Genomic DNA, 20,441 nt, shown 5'->3' with positions numbered 1-20,441 from the left:
AAAGCCCAATCCTTAATCAGATCTGTAAAACAAAATCAATTTGAAAGACATGCTTCCATGTTATTTTGTTTATCCCCGCAAATTGTATGCATCAATCACGCCCGAACTCCCTCTGAAAGAACCGTACTCATCCTGCATATTTAGGAATCCAAAAAACATTTTTTATTCTTAAATTTCTCGTTGATTTCTCTTCGATCTCATTTTCCCTTTTTAGCCGGAATCTCTGGATTAAAATTCAATGGGGTTTGGGTCGGTTTTCAGTCGAAAAAAGAGCCAACGATCCCCTAACTCAACAGCATCTCCAATGCAAACCCCGTCGAGAAACTTCTCCCAAATACATCTCCAAGAGCTCGAAGAGGTATTCAAGAAGTTCGATGTCAATGGCGATGGCAAGATCTCGTCGTGCGAACTCGGTTCCGTCATGTGTTCCCTCGGCCAAAAACCCTCCGACGAAGAACTCCGAAATATGATCCAAGAAGTCGACGCCGACGGCGATGGGTTCGTAGATTTCGAGGAATTCTTGGAGCTGAACACCAAGGGGGTCGATTCCAATGAGGTTTTGCAGGATCTGAAAGAGGCGTTCTCTGTCTACGATCTAGACGGGAACGGCTCGATTTCGGCTGAGGAACTTCATAAGGTTCTTCAAAGCCTGGGAGACGGTTGTTCCCTTTCTGAATGTAGGAAGATGATAAGTGGTGTCGATAATGATGGGAATGGGATGATTGATTTCGAAGAGTTTAAGACTATGATGATGGCCGGCACAAGGTATGGTTCCATCAATTCTTCTTAGTCAGTTCTTACCGTCGAACATCGATTGATCTGATTTTATTTTCTTTTCTTTTTCGATCTCTGCTTAATTCCTTCTTATTTGCTTATATGGAAATTGTGTATATTTTTTCAAAGATTATTGTTAAAGAAAAAATATTTTCTCTAATTTCTACTGAATTGAATGGTTATTTTAGTATTATTGCCATGTCTCTTATGCTTATTTTTCTTCATTTACATCCAAAATTAATGGATTCTTTTAACTGTATTACTATTTTTACATACAACATGATATATCGAACACTTTGATCTGATTGTTAACATTTTAATGTTCTAGTGGTATAATTGAAATAAAAATTAAAGTTCAGTGTTATAATTAATAAAATTGAAAGTTTTGTGGTATAAATGATATATCGTATATAGTTTGGTGGTATTTGATATAGTTTATCCTTGAATTTAAAATTTATGATATATGAACTTTTATATTACCTAATTTGAATTAGTTGACTACTAATTTGAATTAGTTGACTAAGGGCTGGATAATGACATAAAGTATAAAATACTCACATTATAATTTTTAATGTACAATTGTATATAGGATAAATTATCTATTTGTCCAATCATTTATTATTTAGTGTATGTGTTAGTTATCTAACAATTATTTTTTAAAAACCTTATATAACGTTTTGGTTTTGTTTTGGTCGTCAACTATTAAAAAATTAATAGAGATATTGATGTGACGTTTTGAAATTATTTTTCAATGCTGACATTGTATTATCTTATAGTGATACGTCGGTATTATCGTTAAATGTTTAATAACATGTGATTAAAATAGAACTAAAATCTAATGTTAGGTATGCTTTTTAAAAAGAATAATAATTGGATGATCAAAAAAAATCTTAGTAATATGTGGACTATCAAATAAGTAATTTACAGTTATATGTATATTGGTATATTTGGGTATATTATGTAGAATTTTTAATTTTACACTAATTTATGGTAATTTGATTAGTGTAAATTGAGATTGAGATGAAAAATAAAAAATGATAAAATTTTATGAAAAAAAGATAAATAGATAATTTAAATCATTAATTTATACTTATATCACAACGCATCGTACTATATGATAAACACCACTGAATTTGAAACTCATCATACAATTTGTTTTTGTATGCAGATATTAATAAGGAATCATCTCATTTGGAGTTACATCATACCTCAAATCACAACGCATTATTTAAAAAAAAATACTTTTTAATATTTAAGTAAAAAAACAAATATGATTGTGATATGTTTTAATACGACGCTTTAGTAGTACGTTACGCTATACGACGTATGCTTTAAAATTTTTCTTATTAGAAGTATAAATATTATTGTTTAACAAGCGTGTACATACTACATAGCGTATTTTGGTTTAAATTCCTTTTTGATATATTTGATAATATTTTGTAAGTAAATTTGAGAGTTTTAACATTAAAATTTATTCTAATGTAGTGACGGATTCATAAATATTTTTCAGGGTAGATACACAGATGTTAACAACATAAATTTTTTAAATGGAATGAGTACAAATAAAATTTCAGGGTGGACATCATCCGTAAATAAGTAACTAATCAAAGAAAACTCAGATTTTAGGCAAGAAAAATTTTAAGATACACACCATCAATAAAATAAACAACTAATCGAAAAATATGAAATTCAAGGTAAACACTCACCAAGCTGTAGATCCGCCACTGCCCCATGCATACCAAAAGTTAATATGACGCGCGATTTAATCAGAATATGATATGCCTATAATTTTCATATTAATTTTTAATTTAAAACTTAGTTTGACATGAAAATTTATTGTCGTCGTCTAACTCAACCATGACCGATTCGAAAAATATACCAACTAATTCTCAGAACAGTTCAAACGTTAGGGTAAATTAGTCACGAGAGGGTTTGACTAGAAAGAATATTTTTTTTTATGAAATAAACTGCATCTCATTAAATTATGTTCAAATGATCGTTTTGATCGTTAATCATTCAAAAATAATAAAATAATTATTAATTTATTTGATTATTATACATAATTATTAAATTTATTAAAATTTTATAGTTATTATAATATTTTATTGATTATTTTATAACAATTCGTAAATATAATAATTACTTTACATTTTTTAAAAATTATAATAAGGAAAACAATCATTTAATCATAGTGTATTGACATACTTTAATCCAAAAAAAAACATTTAACATTCGTAAATATATCTCGAAGTACTACAATGATTTTAGTGAGTGGTGTCATGGAAATTTTATTTATTCATAATCATACGGGTTAATAACTACCAAGTTTTGTAAATTGGGCTTAAATTGGACTCTCTGGGAGCATTTGACAGAGGAGCTATGGGCAATGAAGTTGGGACTGAAGCTTGTACAAGAAAGAGCAAAGGTTGGATCCTTTTGGTGGCCTTACATCGGCAATCTTCCAGAAACATACACTGTACCGATCTTCTTTGCTGGGGGGGATATAAAGAACTTGCAATATGCTCCTCTTCTTTACCAGGTATATATTTTCATCATTTATGTTACTGGGTAGGAAATATCTTATTTTCTTTGTGTGGATTTTAATCAACCCAATGTGATAGATGCTGGTGGGACAAAAGAAAAAATTGCGAAAACCAATATCATTGCTACAGTAATGGTTTGGCAGATCAAATAATGGTCTGTGTAGAAATTGTGATTTGAGAAGTGGTCACTATTCACATTAATTTGTGCCATTTTGAGTGTACACTCCCTTGTTTTTGTTTGCATATTTTGTTGATATCCATGGTTAGCTTCAAAGTTGATTGTGAATTTTACCCTTCCAGGTGAACAAAAGGTGTCGTTTTCTTTTGGAGTTTTTTTGTGTGATAGAAGATTAGACCCTTCATACCTTACATGTTACATTAGTAACATGAAGGACCTAGGAAGGAGGAAAAGAGTGCCTCTGAATTTTATTAATCTGAACAATAATACACATCCAGACCCTAACCACTAACTGCTTACAACATAACACTTAATACATAACACTTAAACCCAAACACCCTTATGAGATACAAACAAAACACAACACCTTAAGAACTGCAACACATAATCTATTAATCAACCTAACCAACTTTAGCTAACTCATCTGCTTCCCAATTACCAGCTCTCAGAATATGCCTTGTAATAATACGTTGTCCTTCCACACGATTAGCTATATCTCTCACCAAGGATTGAAACAAAGGGTACATAAATCCGGATTTTTAATCCACTTTAAAGCACTTGTAGAATCCGATTCCAGGATAATCCTTTGACTTGGAATAGATCGTGCTTCTTCAATAAGAATCAACCCTCTTTTGATCGCCAATAGCTCTGCAAGTATAGGAGGACCGCCCCCAACCTTCTCTGAAAACAAACCAAGCAGTATACCTCTTCCATCCCTAATCAGTCCACCTATTCCTGCTTTATCCCATCCCTTAGCCATCGCACCATCTACATTAAGTTTTATGAACCCTTTCGAAGGAGGTACCCACCTAGATGAAGGAGAGCACCCCTTTTTATGTCTTCCTGCTAAATCTGCTAATTTTATATCCCCCACTAAGGAGTCGAAAGGAATAAGAACATCCTTAAATCTAGCTCCAAACCAAGAAGCAGTTCTATATCGAGCAAGAAAGAACAACAGCGCAGTATCCACCTTCCATTTTTGGAAAATTATCTCAGCAACCTGAATTGTAAATGAAGTAAAGCCTGCTGTGAAAAAACATTGGTCATTTATAGTAATATTTATTTCCCTTTTGGCTATTCCTAATAGATAACCATAGGAGGTCCTGATTTGGTAGAGGGGCGCTTATTGGCCACTTTACGAGTTCTACTATCAAATGACATAGAAACGGTTCAGAGGTACGGTTTTAGCGTCCTAAAATCTTTATCAGCTGAAGCTCCCCTAGGAGTTACAAACGAAGTAGCTGATTTTCGTACCATCATCGCACTCTGTGTGATTGCACTGGGACACTTCCCGACTAAGATAATGGACAACAAGTCTCTACTAAAACAAGGCGTTTTCGTTTCAACTGAGCTGGCGATACAGTTTCGGATGTAGAAGAAATCCTTTATTGTAAAAGTTATGAGAGATCTCACCAAAAGGGTAAAGGTTCTTTTATCAAAGGAGACCACTACTGCTTGAGGCTAAGGGGCTATTTGATTAAATCAGAATGATTAAGCGCTGAATGATTCAATGGCCTGAATGATTCAAAGGCTCTGTATGAATTAGCTCTGAATGTGACATGCTGTTTGATAATGGTTCTGAATCATTCAGAATGCACTTTAATGCTGAATCATTCAACATTGTTTTGTTGAATCATTCATCGCAATCTTCATTCAGAGGTGAGAATCAAACACGTTGAATGCTGAACGGTTCAACATTCAGCAGGAAACAAATAGCCCCTTAATTTCTTATGGTGTAGCATCATTCAACTTCACCTTGCTCCTTATTTGACACTTTCTTCTGCTTTGTAAGATTTTCAACTGGATTTTGCAATTTAACTTTTTGCATCTATGGAAATTTTTTGACTAGGAGTAAAAAACAGAGAGGTAATTTGATATGAGATATCTATTCTCGTAAGCTATTCGAGTTTAACTCGCAATAAACTTGAATTTGGTTCGATTGTTGCCAAATTAAGTTTAACATAATTTGATGTAATTCTATGCCTCGTTAGTAAATTATTTAAGAGGTTCATATTTAACACTTCATCAATGCTACCATATCTCCTAGTTTTATTTATTTCAAGCATGAGAATTTTATTTATAATATGGATAAAGTACACAAATGGTCCTCCGATTATAGGGTGTTGTTTTGTTGAGTCATTGATTATTAAATGTTATAAAATGATTTTCTAACTATAAGACGTTGTTTTGTTGAGTCTATCGACTATTAAAAGTTACAAAATGATCATCCAACTATTCATATGTTCAAAGCTTGTCTTTTTTTCCGTTAAAAAATTGATGATAGTCTGAGTTGGACGTAAATCTATTGACTGAAATATGATAGTCGTTTGAGATTTTGAGATCATATTTTATCATATCAAAGTCAACAAGTTAACTTTCAACTCAAATTACTATAAACTTTTTAACAGAAAATGATAAGTTTGTAACGTATAAATAGTCAGGTGACTATTTTGTAATTTTTAATAGTAGGGTAACTCAACAAAACATTTTTCTATAGTGAAGAGATCATTTCGTAACTTTTAATAATCAACGGACTCAACAAATCAACACCTTATAATAAGGGACCATTTGTGTAATTTACCCTTTTATTATTTAACAAGCATTTAAAAATGAAGTCAATGGAAAGTTCATAATTACACTTAAATTAGCAATTATTAGTTAGGTCTTTATTGATTAAATCAATTTGACATTTTTCATTTACTTTGTTTATATGAAAATAATATTTATACATTGAACCGTTATTAATTTGTATATAGTGTCTACATTCATCTCTTGGTTCTTAACAATTAATCAACTTCAAATAAATATATATAAAAAAATTATTTATTGGGTTGCCACTGAAATAATATTTTTCGCATGTTGTGGTAGAATTATGACAATTTTTTAATGATATATTTAAGAATTATAAAAATAAATAAATAGAACATTTATCATTCATTTAATTTTACATTTCGTCAAAATAAATAAATAGATAAATCATGTTAGGTATCAAAATGATTGGCTTATTAATATAAAATGGAATTAAAAACTTTAAATTTAGCAATTATAAATGTCGATGGTCGAGAGAGTTTATCTAATTATTTTTTTTATAATTAAAATAATTTTCCATCTCTTGAAATAGTCAAAACCCAACTACATATAAGACTTTATAAATTATTCAAAATATAGAGGAAATGTTCCAACATTTCAATCAACATAAATAAATATTTAAATTTTAAAATTTGAATTGAATTAAAATTCTCAAAATCCTTTCATATTTTATCTTCATTTCAAATAACATAATTTTATACACCTTAGAAATTATGGTATACTCTTAGGGTGTATTTGGTTCACGGAATGTAAGATTACTAGTGGGAATGTAAGATTATCAGGGGATATGATTACTGGGAATGTTGTATTTTGTGTTTGGTTGGTTTAGCAGGAATGTAAGATTACTATGTTTGGTTAAAGGAATAAAAGAATATTAGAATGTATATTTGACCAAATTGTCCTTATTATATATTTGTTTTTTTTAACAAGTTGGAAAATATTTATATATTTTTTAAAAAAAATTAAATTCATAAAATTTATATAATTTTTTTTACAAAATTAAAAATATAAAAAGGCTTAATGAAAGGGTAAAATTTTATTTTAACACCTGAACTTCATATAAAATTTTAATTATAGATTTTTTTTTGTAAATCTAAAATAGTTTAAGGATAAATTTGTAATTTAACCATTGTAGAATTTTTATTATTCAATGACAGAATAATTTTGAAAAAAAATTAAGGGCATTTTCGTCCAAAACGTTGGTAATCCAACAATACCTAAGGAAAGTGATGTAATGACATTCACAGTAATATATCCCAAAAAATCCACTATTGGTAATGTAAGATTACCGAGAATGACATTTCCGGCCAACCAAACGGGAGAATGTGGATTTCTTTCCTATGAGAATCTCACATTCCCCCAACCAAACACACCCTTAGAAGTTTTGGTAAGGTGTTGAGTTTTTATTTTTGATGAATTTTAATTTTTTCTTGAATGATCCTTATATGATTTCGAGTGGTTAGTTTATCGTATCAATGATTATAAGACAATATTTTAATTATGTGTTTAATTTACGAATTTCATTATAATTTCTAATATTTCTTAATTTTTTAAAAAAATTAGCGACTCTCCCTGCACAAAAATAAAATATATTAATTATTATATGAAATATTTATTAAAAAAACCCAACATGGAATTTATTAAAAATTTATATGTTAGTAAACTGTCTTCGTTAAAATTTCCAACTCCCAACCGTTTTAACATTGGTATTTGTTTCATTTAAACTAAGGTTGTTGTCAGGTCACATGGAATACTAACTGCTACATTATTAAATAAATAAATAAATAATATTTTAACATTGGTATTTGGTATGAGATTTTTCTTTTATTAATATAGGTAAAATACAAAATAATATTTATTTAAAGATAAATAAGTCGCTGTTTATTTATTGTCCGTTCAGTGAAATATAATATATAATAAAAACGATTTGAATCTTTCCAACCTTTTTAATATTTTATTGTGAATTGGATTTTTTTATGCATAATCATTCTACTTTATTTTAATTCAAAATCAATAATTCAACCATTTTTATGTTCCGACTTAATAAAATTTAATAGTTTATAATAAAGTGATGAATAAACATAATAATAATAATAATAATAATAATAATAATAATAATAATGGAGTCTTTTTCTATTAATAAAAGTTTGAAATAACATATTGATCATGTACAACGACACGTTGTAGTTACTTTTTTTTTGACGAAATTGCTGAATAAAAAAAAGGGATTAAATAAATTAAGTAAAGTACCATCTTAACAATTATTATGCGTTTTTATATGAAAGAACCCCCAAATCTTTCATTGACATGCTTCTGCTGAATGGATGGTGGACGTCAATAGAGTTCAAGAGTCGATTAAGGAAGCCTTTGTTATTTTATTCGCTAGCCTATTAGTCTTTCCACTTCAATGTCACTCACCATACCTTTATATTTAGGGTAAATTACGCATTTAGTATCTTGACTAGTGTTTATTTTGTGCTACATTTTATGATTAAATATTTATCGTTTGTTCATTATTATTACTGATTTGGACTTTTTTACATAATTTATGTTCAGAACGATGACTTATGAAAGTGTGCTTGAAGGGACTAAAAATCGCACTTTTTGTCCTGGAATCAAGGTTGAAACAATGGGCATGAATTTGGGTATGAAATGATGACGTGACAGTGAGTTAACAATTTCTAGAAGGTCCAGTCAGTAATGTCTAGTCAGCAATTCTAGAAGGTGGACGGACGACTAGAACATTTTAAGTAATTTAAATTCAAGTTTTAGGATTTATCTTTTTATTTTTAGGATTTAAATTTAAATAATTATCTTTTGTATTTCCAACACATTTCTAAGGTTTTAGGAAGCTATAAATACCCACATTGATAAAGCTTCAAACACATCTCAAACTAGCTCGTTCTTATCTTTCTTGAAGTTTTATAAAATTTCTTTTTTTTTTCTTTTATTTATTTACTTTTACTTTAAAGCTTTTGTTTTTAAAATGCTAAGCATGACTTTTGTCATGCTTGGCTAATTTTTTTAAGCCGAGGGCTAAAGCGATGATTAAACTCCAACGTCAGAATTCAAAGGCACTTGAATAACTTCGAAAAATCTCTCAATTTTCTGCGTTTATTTTCAAAATCAAAACAATTTTCAAAAACCAAAGATTGACGTTGGTCCAGATGTTATTGAGATTAAAATTATGGAATGAAGGATTGACTTATTGAAAGCACATTCGACTTCCTAGGAACACACTTAGCAAATTGATTGCTAAGAGGGAATTGAGATCGGAATTTGTTATTATTGAAACAACATAATCCGAGTCGGTCTTTTACGAATTTAATTGGTTATTGATCTACAACAATTGATGTTGAGTAAATCAATTTCCAAAGTTGGAATCAAAGGTTACACTTGGGTATTCGATATACAAAGCATAGTCACAAGGATTGATCCTTGTAGACAAGTAGCCGACGTGAATCCCGAAGTAAAAACAATTTTTGATGATCCGAGAAAACTAAGTCAAAGAGACAACCCAAGGCTAACTTTACCATATTGAATTTACTTCTTTTAGATCTTCTTCTTAATCTTCTTTACTTTTCAATCTTCCTATTTTCATGTTTTTATTTTATTTTACTCTCTTCGTCTACAAACCCTCCATTTACTTAAACATTGTTCTACTCACTACCTGGTTCAAAGATTAATTCAAGCATAAATCAGTGAGTTTCCTTAGTCTCTATGGGATCGACTCTTACTTCTCTTTTACTACGTCAATTTCCTTTATTTATTAATTAAGAAAAAAAGTTATTCTGACATGAAAAATAACGCATGTCAAATTAGCGTCGTTGTCGGGGACTAAATGCAAGTTACTGATTTATTTATTTGTTTTTAATTTATGACCATAAATAATCCAGGAGAATTAGTAGATTTTAACCTAGAGATCGAAGCACGAGCCCGAAGAATCCACGTACAAACACTTTGAGAGAAAAGAAAAAGACAATAAGAACAAGAGCAGAGTTCAAGAACAAATCCAGATCTAAAGATAGATTATGAAGCTGATGTATATACCAAGATAAATTACGAAGATCAGATCCCGATGGAGGAATAAACAACGATCTGGGAGCTAGTTGCAGCTCCTACCACTCAAATGTCGTTGTGTATAGCCTTTCCTCAAGGCGGAACTCAGTTCCAATTAAAGACATGCCTTATTTATCTTATACCCACTTTTCGCGGTATTTCCAATGAAAATCCACACAAACACTTGACGGAATTCCAAATGGTTTGCTCTAGCATGAAACCACAAGGAGTTACCGAAGATCAAATAAAACTTAGAGCTTTCCCTTTTTCCTTAGCTGATTCGGCTAAGGAATGGTTATTTTACTTACCTCTTCAGTTAATTCATGGGCTGACACGAGTCGAATTTTTCTTTATATGTACTTTCTAATGGCCAAAACAAGTGAATTACGAATGAGAATTCTCTCAATCCGACAAAAGCACAAAGAAAATATTTATGGCTATTGAGAGCGCTTTAAGAACCTTTGCGCAAGTTGTCCGCAACACATATTAACCGAGCAAACGCTTCTTCAATATTTTTACGAAGGCCTTCTTGCCATAGAAATGAAGATGATCGATGCTGCAAACAGATGAGCTCTCGTAAATATGATATCAAATGCAACGAGGAAATTAATTTCGAAAATGACATCCAATACTCAACAGCTTTCAAGTGAACCCAACCGACAGGTTCATGAGATAAATACATATTCCATTGAAAATAAATTAGATAAATTAACTGAAGTGGTTAATTCACTTGTTGCAGGGAAATCTGGAGTAACAAGAGCCTATGGGATATGCACGATGTCAGATCATCCGATGAATTACTGCCCAAAGTTGCAAGAAGAAGGTAATGCACAAGTCAACATTATAGGAAACTTTCCAGGACTTCTCCAAAGACTATACAACCCGTATGGAAACACGTACAATTCAGGGTGACAATACCATCCTAATTTCATATATGCACAAAACCCGAAGTTGATATACCAGTTAAGGTCACCTACACAACAACAAATGCAAAAGATGTCGTTGGAGGTGATGATGGGGAAGTTGGCGATTTCCCAAGAGAAAATAATTACTTCCCTGAAGAAGCTAACGATTTCCTAGGAAAAATTCCAAAGCTGAATTGAAGCACATTTGCAAGAGTTGGATAAACAAGTGTGCCAATTGGCTCAAACCGTGGGGAGATTAGGGTCGTAGGGTAAACTACCTTCTCAAATAAAGTTAAATACGAGAAAGAATGTTAGTGTTATTATCCTCTGAAGTGGAACTGTTATTGCACCTAAAGACCCATAGGAGAATGTCACACAATCTAAAAAAGAGAAGGAAGCGTCACATTCCGATGTTCAAGGTACATCTTCATCGTCTAATCCTTCTTCTCCTTCTTCCCAATAAATCCTCCTCCTCCTTCTTTTCCTTCCCATGAAATCATTCCACCATTCCCTTCAAGATTGATGAGGCATGAAAAAAGAGCCGAAGAAAAAGAGATTATAGAAGTATTCCAGATGGTACAAGTTAACATACCTCTCCTTGAAGTAATCCGACAAGTCCTGAGGTATGCTCGATTTTTTAAGGAACTTTCCCCCTCAAAGTCTCAAACACATATTTTTGTCAATTTGATGCCAACTATTTCACAAGCGACATTCGAACAGCAATGAAAAAGGATTTTTAGCTAAGAAGAAGAAGAATGCTGAAATATTAGGTTAATTTCATGAATGAAAAAGTCCAAAACATAGGGGTGTTTGGTAAACAACTTTTTAAAAAGTTTTTAGCTTATTTAGCATAAATAACTGATTGGTAATTAAACCCTCCATTTTTAGTGTTTGGTAAACACCTTTATGAAAGAGCTTATTTTGCAAAATAAGCTGAAAATGAAAACGCTAGAAAATCCAACGATTTGGAAGAGCTGGTTGCAAAATAAGATGTTAAATGATATATTTGACCTTATTTTTCCTCATAATTACATCCTTGCCTTAAAACCTGATCTAATTAAATAGCCTTCATCCTAGTATATTTTAGTGAAATTTTATTTTATTATTTTATTTTTTAGTTTTAGATTCTCAAATATATTTTAGTTACAAAAATATAGCAAAACATGAAAGTAAAAAAAATGTAGTGTTGATCTTTTATATAAAGTTAATAGAATGTATTAATCTAAGGTTAATATTTGTAAATATTAAATTTAAAAAATATATTCAAAATTGTCAAAAATATTCACTCATTTTCTTAAGGAATTTTTAGTTCCTTATCAAAAGTATTTTATCCGAATAATTTCACCGTAATAAAGACTAAAATATTATAATACATGTGTGTACTTAACAACTAAATGTATCATACCCTTATTTGCCATTTTACCCATATCAGTTATAAGCTAAATTTTACCAAACATTTCTGTATAAATAGTTAATCAAATCAGTTAATCAAACCAGTTGGTCAAATCAGCTACTGGAACCACCTATCAGTCGTTTGCCAAAAACTCCCATAGTGTTTTTGATGATATAACATCACGATACTAAAAAATTAACGTCACAATAATTGACCTAAACGAATAAAATTTAAAATTTCAGTGATTAAATTAAAAAAAATCCTCTCTATGATTAAAAAAAACACATAAAAAATTCAAGGTGACTGAGTAAGTAGTTTAACCTTTAATTTTTTTAATTGATCTTTCTTGAAAAGCAATCTATCTTTGTAAATAAAAAATAAAAATAATCATTCTCTCATAAAACCTTTTATAAAAATAAGCAAAAACGTTAACGTTATGTCCAATTTTATTTTCAAAATAAATTTTATATTTAAATAAATTAATATTAAACATAAGCCCTTCTATCTGAAAGAGAAAATTTCATTAAAAGCCAGCCCACAGGAATATAGGGTAGAACCGAGGGAAGCCCTACAGAAGGGCGTTGGTCCCTCTAAAATAAATGTGTACCTATAAAAGTCAAGGTTCAATGTTCTTTGAGCTTTACATGAAATTTCTTCAAAATTTTAAGACTTTAATAAACATTATATTTTACGGACTCCTTTGACATTATTATTTTAGAAAACATTTACTTTTGTGAAAAATGTGTTCATAAATTAAAATATACTATTTTTAAAATAAACATTATTATTTTAAAATTGTTAACACTTAATATTATATATGTATAAACTTAAATAAAAAGTTTCAAAACATTTCATACTCTTTTTGGAGTATTTGTTTCACAGTGTATTCTTATCTTTAAGAGGAGAAATCTCAACTACACTGCTACTTGACATAATATTAAGGAAATTATATTATTTTATTTAACGTATTATTAATATATTTTTTATGTCTCATAATTTGTGTCTTATATTAACTACGCATATAATTTTTAGAGGTATGAAAAATGATAAAATTATCCTTAAAAGATAATTGATAGAATTAACTGCTTTATTTTGATAAATTTAAAAAAGTGAGACATATAATGGTAAAAATAAGAAATATAACGGTTATTTGTTTGTTGACTACATTTTGAATAACACGATTTTAAAAAATCAAAATAGACACTTTTAATGAGACGAAGAGATTAATTAGTATATTAAATAAATGGGTAATTTACTTATTTAGTACTTAAACTATTGGTTTTGGTCCATTTTAGTACTTAAATTTTTATTTTTTTTTCAAAATCACACTTAAAGTATATTTTTTGTTTCATTTTAATTTTCCTCCGTCAAAAAATTTAGTTTTTGTTTCATTTTAGTATATGTTCAAAAATCTAATGTAAGTTTTTTTTTTTTAAAAAAAATGAAAGTTTAGGTATAAAAACTGATAGTTTAGGTACTAAACGCATTAAGTTTTTAACAGCATGATACTAAAATGAAATGAAAACTAAACGTTAGGTTTGGTTTTAAAAAATTAAAAGCTTAGGTACTAAAACGGGTCAAAACTGATAGTTTATGTACTAAATACATAGTTTACCCTAAATAAATTTTAGAAAACAAATTATTACTTTCCATAATATATCTTTTATAATTCGACGAAAAACTGTTACTACTGATAAAAATATTATATTTAAAAGTAATATTATAAAAATATATATATATATATATATTAAAATAATTTATTAATTTCTCTAACATTTTAAAAAAATAAACAAGATGCCCGGTCACATGACACTATTCCATAACAGTCAACTGCTTTTTACCTCAAATCTCATTAATAATTTTCTTTGAGAAAATGTACTTTAGTAGCAGAGATTATTCATAGATAATAATAATTATTATTATTACTACGTTAATGATTATTATTTCAATTAGTTAATTATTTTTTGGTGCAAAATTAGTTAATTGATTAACTAATTAATTAATATAGTGTCTCTATCATCTTCTATAAATGACCACTGTGTTGTTCCATTATCTTCCGCTCATCCCCTCAGTGGCTAAGTCGCCATACATTTTCCTTTTTGCCTTTCTATGGCTTTGTCCAACTAATTGTATTCCAAATTCTCAAATCATCTCCCTTTTTACACGAAGGAGCAAGTCTCCTTTGTTGGACTATCGTTACGAATCCAAGAATCTTGTTAATTTTCCCTCGGGGTTAAGCTTGTTTGCCCAGATTTAAGATTCTTCACAATTTTGCTTCGAGAAATTTGGTTTATAAGTTCGTATCCTCCTAAACATTTCTGGGTTTTGAACCGTTCTTCGTTCGACTCGTTCTTCCTTCTTCTTTGACCATGGTTTGCTTGGTTTCTCGCACGGGAAGGCACTTGCAGCGATACGATAGCCTCGGCCGCCGCCAAGTTGTCGGGTGAGTGGGTCGTCCTGTTTGGGACTTCGCTCTTTTTCACGATGAAGATTTTTTGGAAACTCCTTTGGGCCGGAGGGATCTGTTCTTTGAATTAGGGGATTTGACTCGTTTCCTTATAAAACCTAATAAATCCATAGTTTCCATGAAAACGGCTCATTATTTTCTTTGATTTTGATGATTTCCAGGTGCATCCCGTACAGATACAAAGGTAACATAGACGGAACATTGAGCAATGACTTGGAGGTTCTCCTAATCTCCTCACAAAAATGCCAGAAAATGATGTTCCCTAAGGTATTACTCCTTATTTTTAGAAGAGGAAACTATAATTAATCTTATGTAATAATCCCTTGCTCTTAATCATCAGGGTGGTTGGGAACTTGATGAATCTAGAGAAGAAGCTGCTTTAAGAGAGTCAATCGAAGAAGCCGGTGTCGTAGGCAAGGTTGAGGTTCGTATCATGATCAAATTAACTGCTAAACCCTGTTCTCAAAATCGTCTATCATAATCAAAAGAACCCTAAAATTAACCCTGAACACAGCGTGAATTGGGCAAATGGGACTTCTTGAGCAAACGCCATGGCACATTCTATGAAGGGTACATGTTCCCTTTGCTTGTCAAGGAAGAACTCGCTTTCTGGCCGGAACAAAGTCTCCGAAAACGAACTTGGGTAAGCTGTTCCGTGTACGAAGATGTGTTCGATACGGCTATGTTTAAATCCGGTTTCTCGTATGCATATCTATATTCGAATACGGGTCGAGATCTCTAATCTCATGTTAATAATTTTGCTCAGATGAATGTGAAAGAAGCAAGGGATGTGTGCCAACATTGGTGGATGAAGGAGGCCTTGGACATACTGGTTGAAAGGCTGGGGTCCCTGCAGCAACAAAATATCAGAAGTTGTTTGTAGATAGGGGCATTTTTAGCCACTTATAATTAATCGCTTGGGCTTTCGGATAAGGTTAATGTGTGGAGCGCGAGTATACTTCGAATTTTTTGAAATCTGGTGGTATACCCAGATTTTTTTTTGTACTCATGCTCCAATTTGTGCTTGTCTTTGTTAGATGTATTAGTGATTCATATGGAAAGATCTTATGGATCACCAAGTCTTATCCTGCGTAAATTAGTTGCTTTTTTTCCTTCAAATTTGTTCTTGTTTATGTCCAAAAGTATGTTGATTATTCAGAGATATTCTGATTATATGTATGACTGTTTTTATGATGGTTGGTTTTGATATAATTATCTTAATGTGTTATTTGTAATTGCAATCTCGATAAAAGAAAACATTTTATCTCCATACATGTACATGCGTTGATTATTCAGAGAGAGAGAGAGAGGGAGATACGCACACATATGCAGGCGTAAAATTCGGGTAGATTATAAATATTATTTTTAAAATATCAAGGGTAAACGATATAAATGACCATCCAACTAGATTTTATCTCGAAATGATCATTATTTTTAAATTTACGTCAATCTGACCATTAAACTATTTAATTGGATTTAATATAGTCATTAGCCATTAACGGTTAACGAAAATGCTTACGTTACGGTTAACAAAATTGGTATAATTTCATATTTGATCTTCAATATTTGTACATTTAAGTAATTGATCCTAATTTTAAAGTTTGGGAATAATTTAGAAGTTTGACTATAGTTTGAGGAAGTTGGTTGAATTAATCCTTAGTTTATGTCTCCTGTCATCTTCTCACACGCATCTCTTTTCCAAGTTGCCAACTCTTTCTCCTTCCGATCTATCTGCTTAATGCTTTAGTTTATTTTTTTAATATTTTCAACTGCTTTACCATTTCATTACCCGCTTTAAGAAGGAAGAAGAAAATGAATTTTCTTGCATTTTCTTAAGAATCAAACACCACCGACTTATTCGAGCTCGAGGAAGGGGGAAATAATCCTAAATTTCGAGAGTTAAAATTGTTGTTACATAATTTTCTTTTTGATGGCTTTGTAAAAGAAAAGAAAAGGGGTAAATGGCGAAGGGGTTCTTGCATGTTTCTTGGGTTTTCTTTCTCGTTTTTTTTTTGTGATTCTTTAATTCTTTGGTGGGTTTCTTTGCTTTTTGCGTTTGGGTTTTGGAATGACGTTATCTACGGCTGTGGGTGGTGCTAATGGGTCGTCATCGCGAAACTGGCGTCAATTGTTTTGAGTCGTGTGAGGAGCAGAAGCTTAATTTCATTCCTCCGGTGTTCAGTAATGGCTTTCTTTTGGTTTCTCCCCTTGAAGAGGTTTTCTTGGCGAGATCTCAGGTATGGCAAAATTCCTTGGTTACGCAATTTGTTGATAAAGTTTCTAATTTTGGGGCTTTACAAAAATTGATTGGGATTCTTTGGGGTAAATTGGGTTCGGTTGCTATTAAGCCTGCTGATAGGAAGGTTTTCATTGTTCAATTTAGTTCGGAGGAGGCTAGGGATTGGGTTCTTGAACACGGTCCTTGGCATATTCAGAATATACCTTTGGTGGTGCTGAAGTGGGAACCTGGGATGACTTCTTTGGAATTTAGTTTTGACAAATTTCTTATTTGGGTTCAATTGTATGGTATTCCTTTGGAGTTGTATACGCGGAGGGGGATTAGTTACATTGCCAGTGCTCTTGGTTTACCTTTATACATGGACCGTATAACGGCTGAGAAATCGAGGCTTGTTTATGCAAAGGTTTGCATTGAGATTGATGTTGCTCATGAGGTGCCTAGTGTTGTTTCAGTTGTTCTGCAAGATGGTTCGACTGTTGATGTAACTGTGGAGATTCCACGGATGCCCCATAAGTGTTCTTCTTGTTCTGTTTTTGGGCATACATCACAAAAGTGCCCAGGGAAAGGGACGGTGCAGGAGGGGTTCAAAAGATGGAAGTTGTGAATGTTGGGGTTGTTCAGGGGCTTGATACGGCTTTGGCTAAAGCTAAGGCTCCATAGGCTCTGGTTGAGGTTAAAAAAGAGAAGTTGTTGAAGCCTGTGGTTGAGGGAAATAGTTCTGGTAATAAGAAGCTTTTGAGGAATTCTGATAACAGATTTGCTATTCATTGTGATGTGGTGTCTGAATTGGAGGAATGAGAGATTGCTGAGGTTAGGAATGCTCCTAGTTCTCGAGATCCTGTTGTGGATGCTGGGTTAAGGGAAGGTCCATTTGGTTTGATTGAGGCGAGGCAGGATGTTGTTCTTCCTACTACTGTTGCTAGAGCGGGCAGGGTTGGGGAGGCTTCCACTGTGGTCTCTTCTGTTCTTTCAAGGGGTGCTGGGTTGCATAGGAAAGTTGGGGATATGATGGTTTCTCCAAAAAAGCACAGAGTTGCTGCTGATGGAGTGGCTGAATTGGTAAAAGTCTTGAAAGCGGGTAAGCAAAATAAGCTTGATAAAAAGAAGGGTAGCAGGAGAGCTTAGGCTGTCTCTGAGAATGTTTGATTCTTCTTTTTAATCGAAGATTGTTGTATGGAATGTCAGAGGGTTAAAATGTCCTAGGAGGCAGGATTGTATTGTTAGTAGAATTGTTAGTCTGAAAGTTGATATTATTTGTCTAGTAGAGACTAGAGTCAAGGCTCCTAATAAAGACTTGATTCTTAGGAAATGGTTCAGGGGATGAGAGAGTTGTGATAACTATGTTGAGGCTCAAAACGGTAGAATTTGGATTTTGTGGTATTCTAAGGGGGTATTGGATACGATTGCTACAGCTAAAGCATTGCATGTGGTGTTAAGGGTGGGTCTGCTGCTACTTACTTCACTGTAGTTTATGGTCATAATGATGGCGCTGGTAGAAGAGTTCTATGGGACCATTTGCAGGGAATAAAAAATTTGATTGGGGATGCACCTTGGTGTTTGGCTGGTGATTTAAATGTAGTTTTATAGCCTCAAGAGAGTTCGGTTTTGATGGATATTTCGAGGGACATGATTGATTTTCAGGAGTGTGTTGATGGGTTGCAGGTTTTTGATCATGCTAGTGTGGGTTCTTTTTTCACTTAGTCCTATCATCAAGTGGAAAGACCTTTGTGCAGGAAGCTTGATGAGGGTGATGATTAGTGTCGGTTTGGCATGTGATGTATCCGTCTTCTTTTGTGGAGTTCTTAGCTCCTGGAATTTCTGATCATAGTTTGATCTCAATCGAGCTCTGTAAGCTAGGGGATTCGGCTCCTAAGCTATTTCGGTTTTAATATATATGTTTCATTGATAGTGAAATTCAAGAACAAATACATTTTCTTTTTACAAATAAAATAGTCCAATGAATTTAAATTATAATATTTTTATATATTAATTATAGTATGTATATTTATTATTTACAATTATAATGGTGGCTTATACTTGTAAATTAAATTTAAAAATAGGAAGACAATCAAAATCTTTTATTTTTCATTTAGTGCATCCAACCCCTATAGAAGTTGCAGTTAACCAGGACCCTCAGTCTCCATTGCAATCATAGTTGAAAAGGAGCGGTAGATCTATAAATATTTTTAGAGTGATCACATATGTATTACTAATAAAAAAATATCATATGGGTGGACACATAAAATTTTAAGGTAAATATCTTTAGTAGAATGAACAATTAATATAAAAAATTCAGATTTTAGTGTACTCCATGTTGCAAAGAATAAAGGAAAAAGGGAAAGCTAGAGAATCAAAACTATTCCCAGTTAACAACCTTTTCTTTTTATATATAAAAAAACATCATCTTCTCGCCATCTCCTTCGTTTGTGCGTCTTCAGAAATCGCTTCTTCGTTGCCATCCAGAGATTTTCAAGAGGGTATGTATACATATATACTGCAAATCTTATCTTTTACTGAATTTCCATAACTATGAGAGAATTTTTGTTTGATATATAGGAGCTGTTGAGCCCGAAAACGTTCTGCAAAAACATGTTGCGTTCTTCGACAGAAACCATGATGGCCTTGTTTATCCATGGGAGACTTTTGCAGGTATTTCTTCTATTAATTCTTAGAGAGAACTGCTACTGGTTATTTAAGTTCTGGGTTTTTTTAGGTTTTCGAGCAATCGGGGCTGGTTATTTGTTGTCATTGATCAGTTTTTTCTTCATCAACGTTGCTCTCAGTCGCAAAACTCGCCCTGTAAAGATCTCACCATCTCTTTTGTATGATATTAAACAATCAGTTTGCAATGATATATTCATATATGTGGAGCATGTGCATGTAGGGTATGTGTGTTTGTTGTCATTGATCAGTTCTTTCTTCATCAATGTTGCTGTCAGTCGCAAAACTCGCCCTGTAAAGATCTCACCATCTCTTTTGTATGATATTAAACAATCAGTTTGCAATGATATATTCATATATGTGGAGCATTGGTGTGTGTGGAAATGTTCACCAAATTCGCTCGTACTCATCCCAACGCCTTAACATCAGATGAACTATCTGCAATGCTCAAGGCTAACAGGGAACCCCAGGATTACAAAGGATGGTAAATCCATTACGTATTCATAAATTTTGTATGTATGTATGTAGTAATTAGTACTAGTATTGTACAAAATTGGACTGGCAGGGTTGCTAGCTGGACGGAGTGGAAGACTTTATACTTGTTCTGCAAAGAAGATCAAGGATTGCTGAGGA

At 32.0% G+C, this 20,441-nt stretch overlaps 3 protein-coding genes and 1 long non-coding RNA gene across 4 annotated transcripts; all 4 read left to right on the top strand.

Moving 5' to 3' along the window:
* The first annotated feature begins 107 nt into the window (after positions 1-107).
* On the top strand, positions 108-819 carry LOC120184322 (probable calcium-binding protein CML25). The gene has a single exon (XM_039188816.1). The coding sequence runs from the start codon at positions 239-241 to the stop codon at positions 788-790; it is 552 nt and encodes a 183-aa protein (XP_039044747.1). The 5' UTR covers positions 108-238; the 3' UTR covers positions 791-819.
* A 13,694-nt stretch (positions 820-14,513) lies between these two features.
* On the top strand, positions 14,514-16,066 carry LOC120184315 (nudix hydrolase 18, mitochondrial-like). Its single transcript, XM_039188814.1, has 6 exons — positions 14,514-14,646; positions 14,772-14,884; positions 15,070-15,175; positions 15,249-15,332; positions 15,423-15,551; positions 15,675-16,066. Exons 2-6 carry the CDS (start codon positions 14,811-14,813, stop codon positions 15,789-15,791), a joined length of 510 nt encoding a protein of 169 aa, XP_039044745.1. The 5' UTR covers positions 14,514-14,646; positions 14,772-14,810; the 3' UTR covers positions 15,792-16,066.
* Positions 16,067-16,622: 556 nt separating this feature from the next.
* Positions 16,623-19,066, top strand: LOC120184314. The gene is made up of 2 exons (XM_039188813.1): positions 16,623-17,145; positions 17,292-19,066. Exons 1-2 carry the CDS (start codon positions 17,093-17,095, stop codon positions 17,749-17,751), a joined length of 513 nt encoding a protein of 170 aa, XP_039044744.1. The 5' UTR covers positions 16,623-17,092; the 3' UTR covers positions 17,752-19,066.
* Positions 19,067-19,548: 482 nt separating this feature from the next.
* Positions 19,549-20,138, top strand: LOC120184316. The gene is made up of 3 exons (XR_005522004.1): positions 19,549-19,624; positions 19,704-19,796; positions 19,861-20,138. It is a non-coding gene; the product is annotated as an uncharacterized LOC120184316 (long non-coding RNA).
* The last annotated feature ends 303 nt before the right edge of the window (positions 20,139-20,441 follow it).

This window comes from Hibiscus syriacus, unplaced genomic scaffold (genome assembly GCF_006381635.1).
Source record: "Hibiscus syriacus cultivar Baekdansim isolate YM2019G1 unplaced genomic scaffold, ASM638163v2 tig00112864_pilon, whole genome shotgun sequence".
Classification (NCBI taxonomy): domain Eukaryota; kingdom Viridiplantae; phylum Streptophyta; class Magnoliopsida; order Malvales; family Malvaceae; genus Hibiscus; species Hibiscus syriacus.
This window is presented reverse-complemented; position numbering and strand designations above follow the sequence as displayed.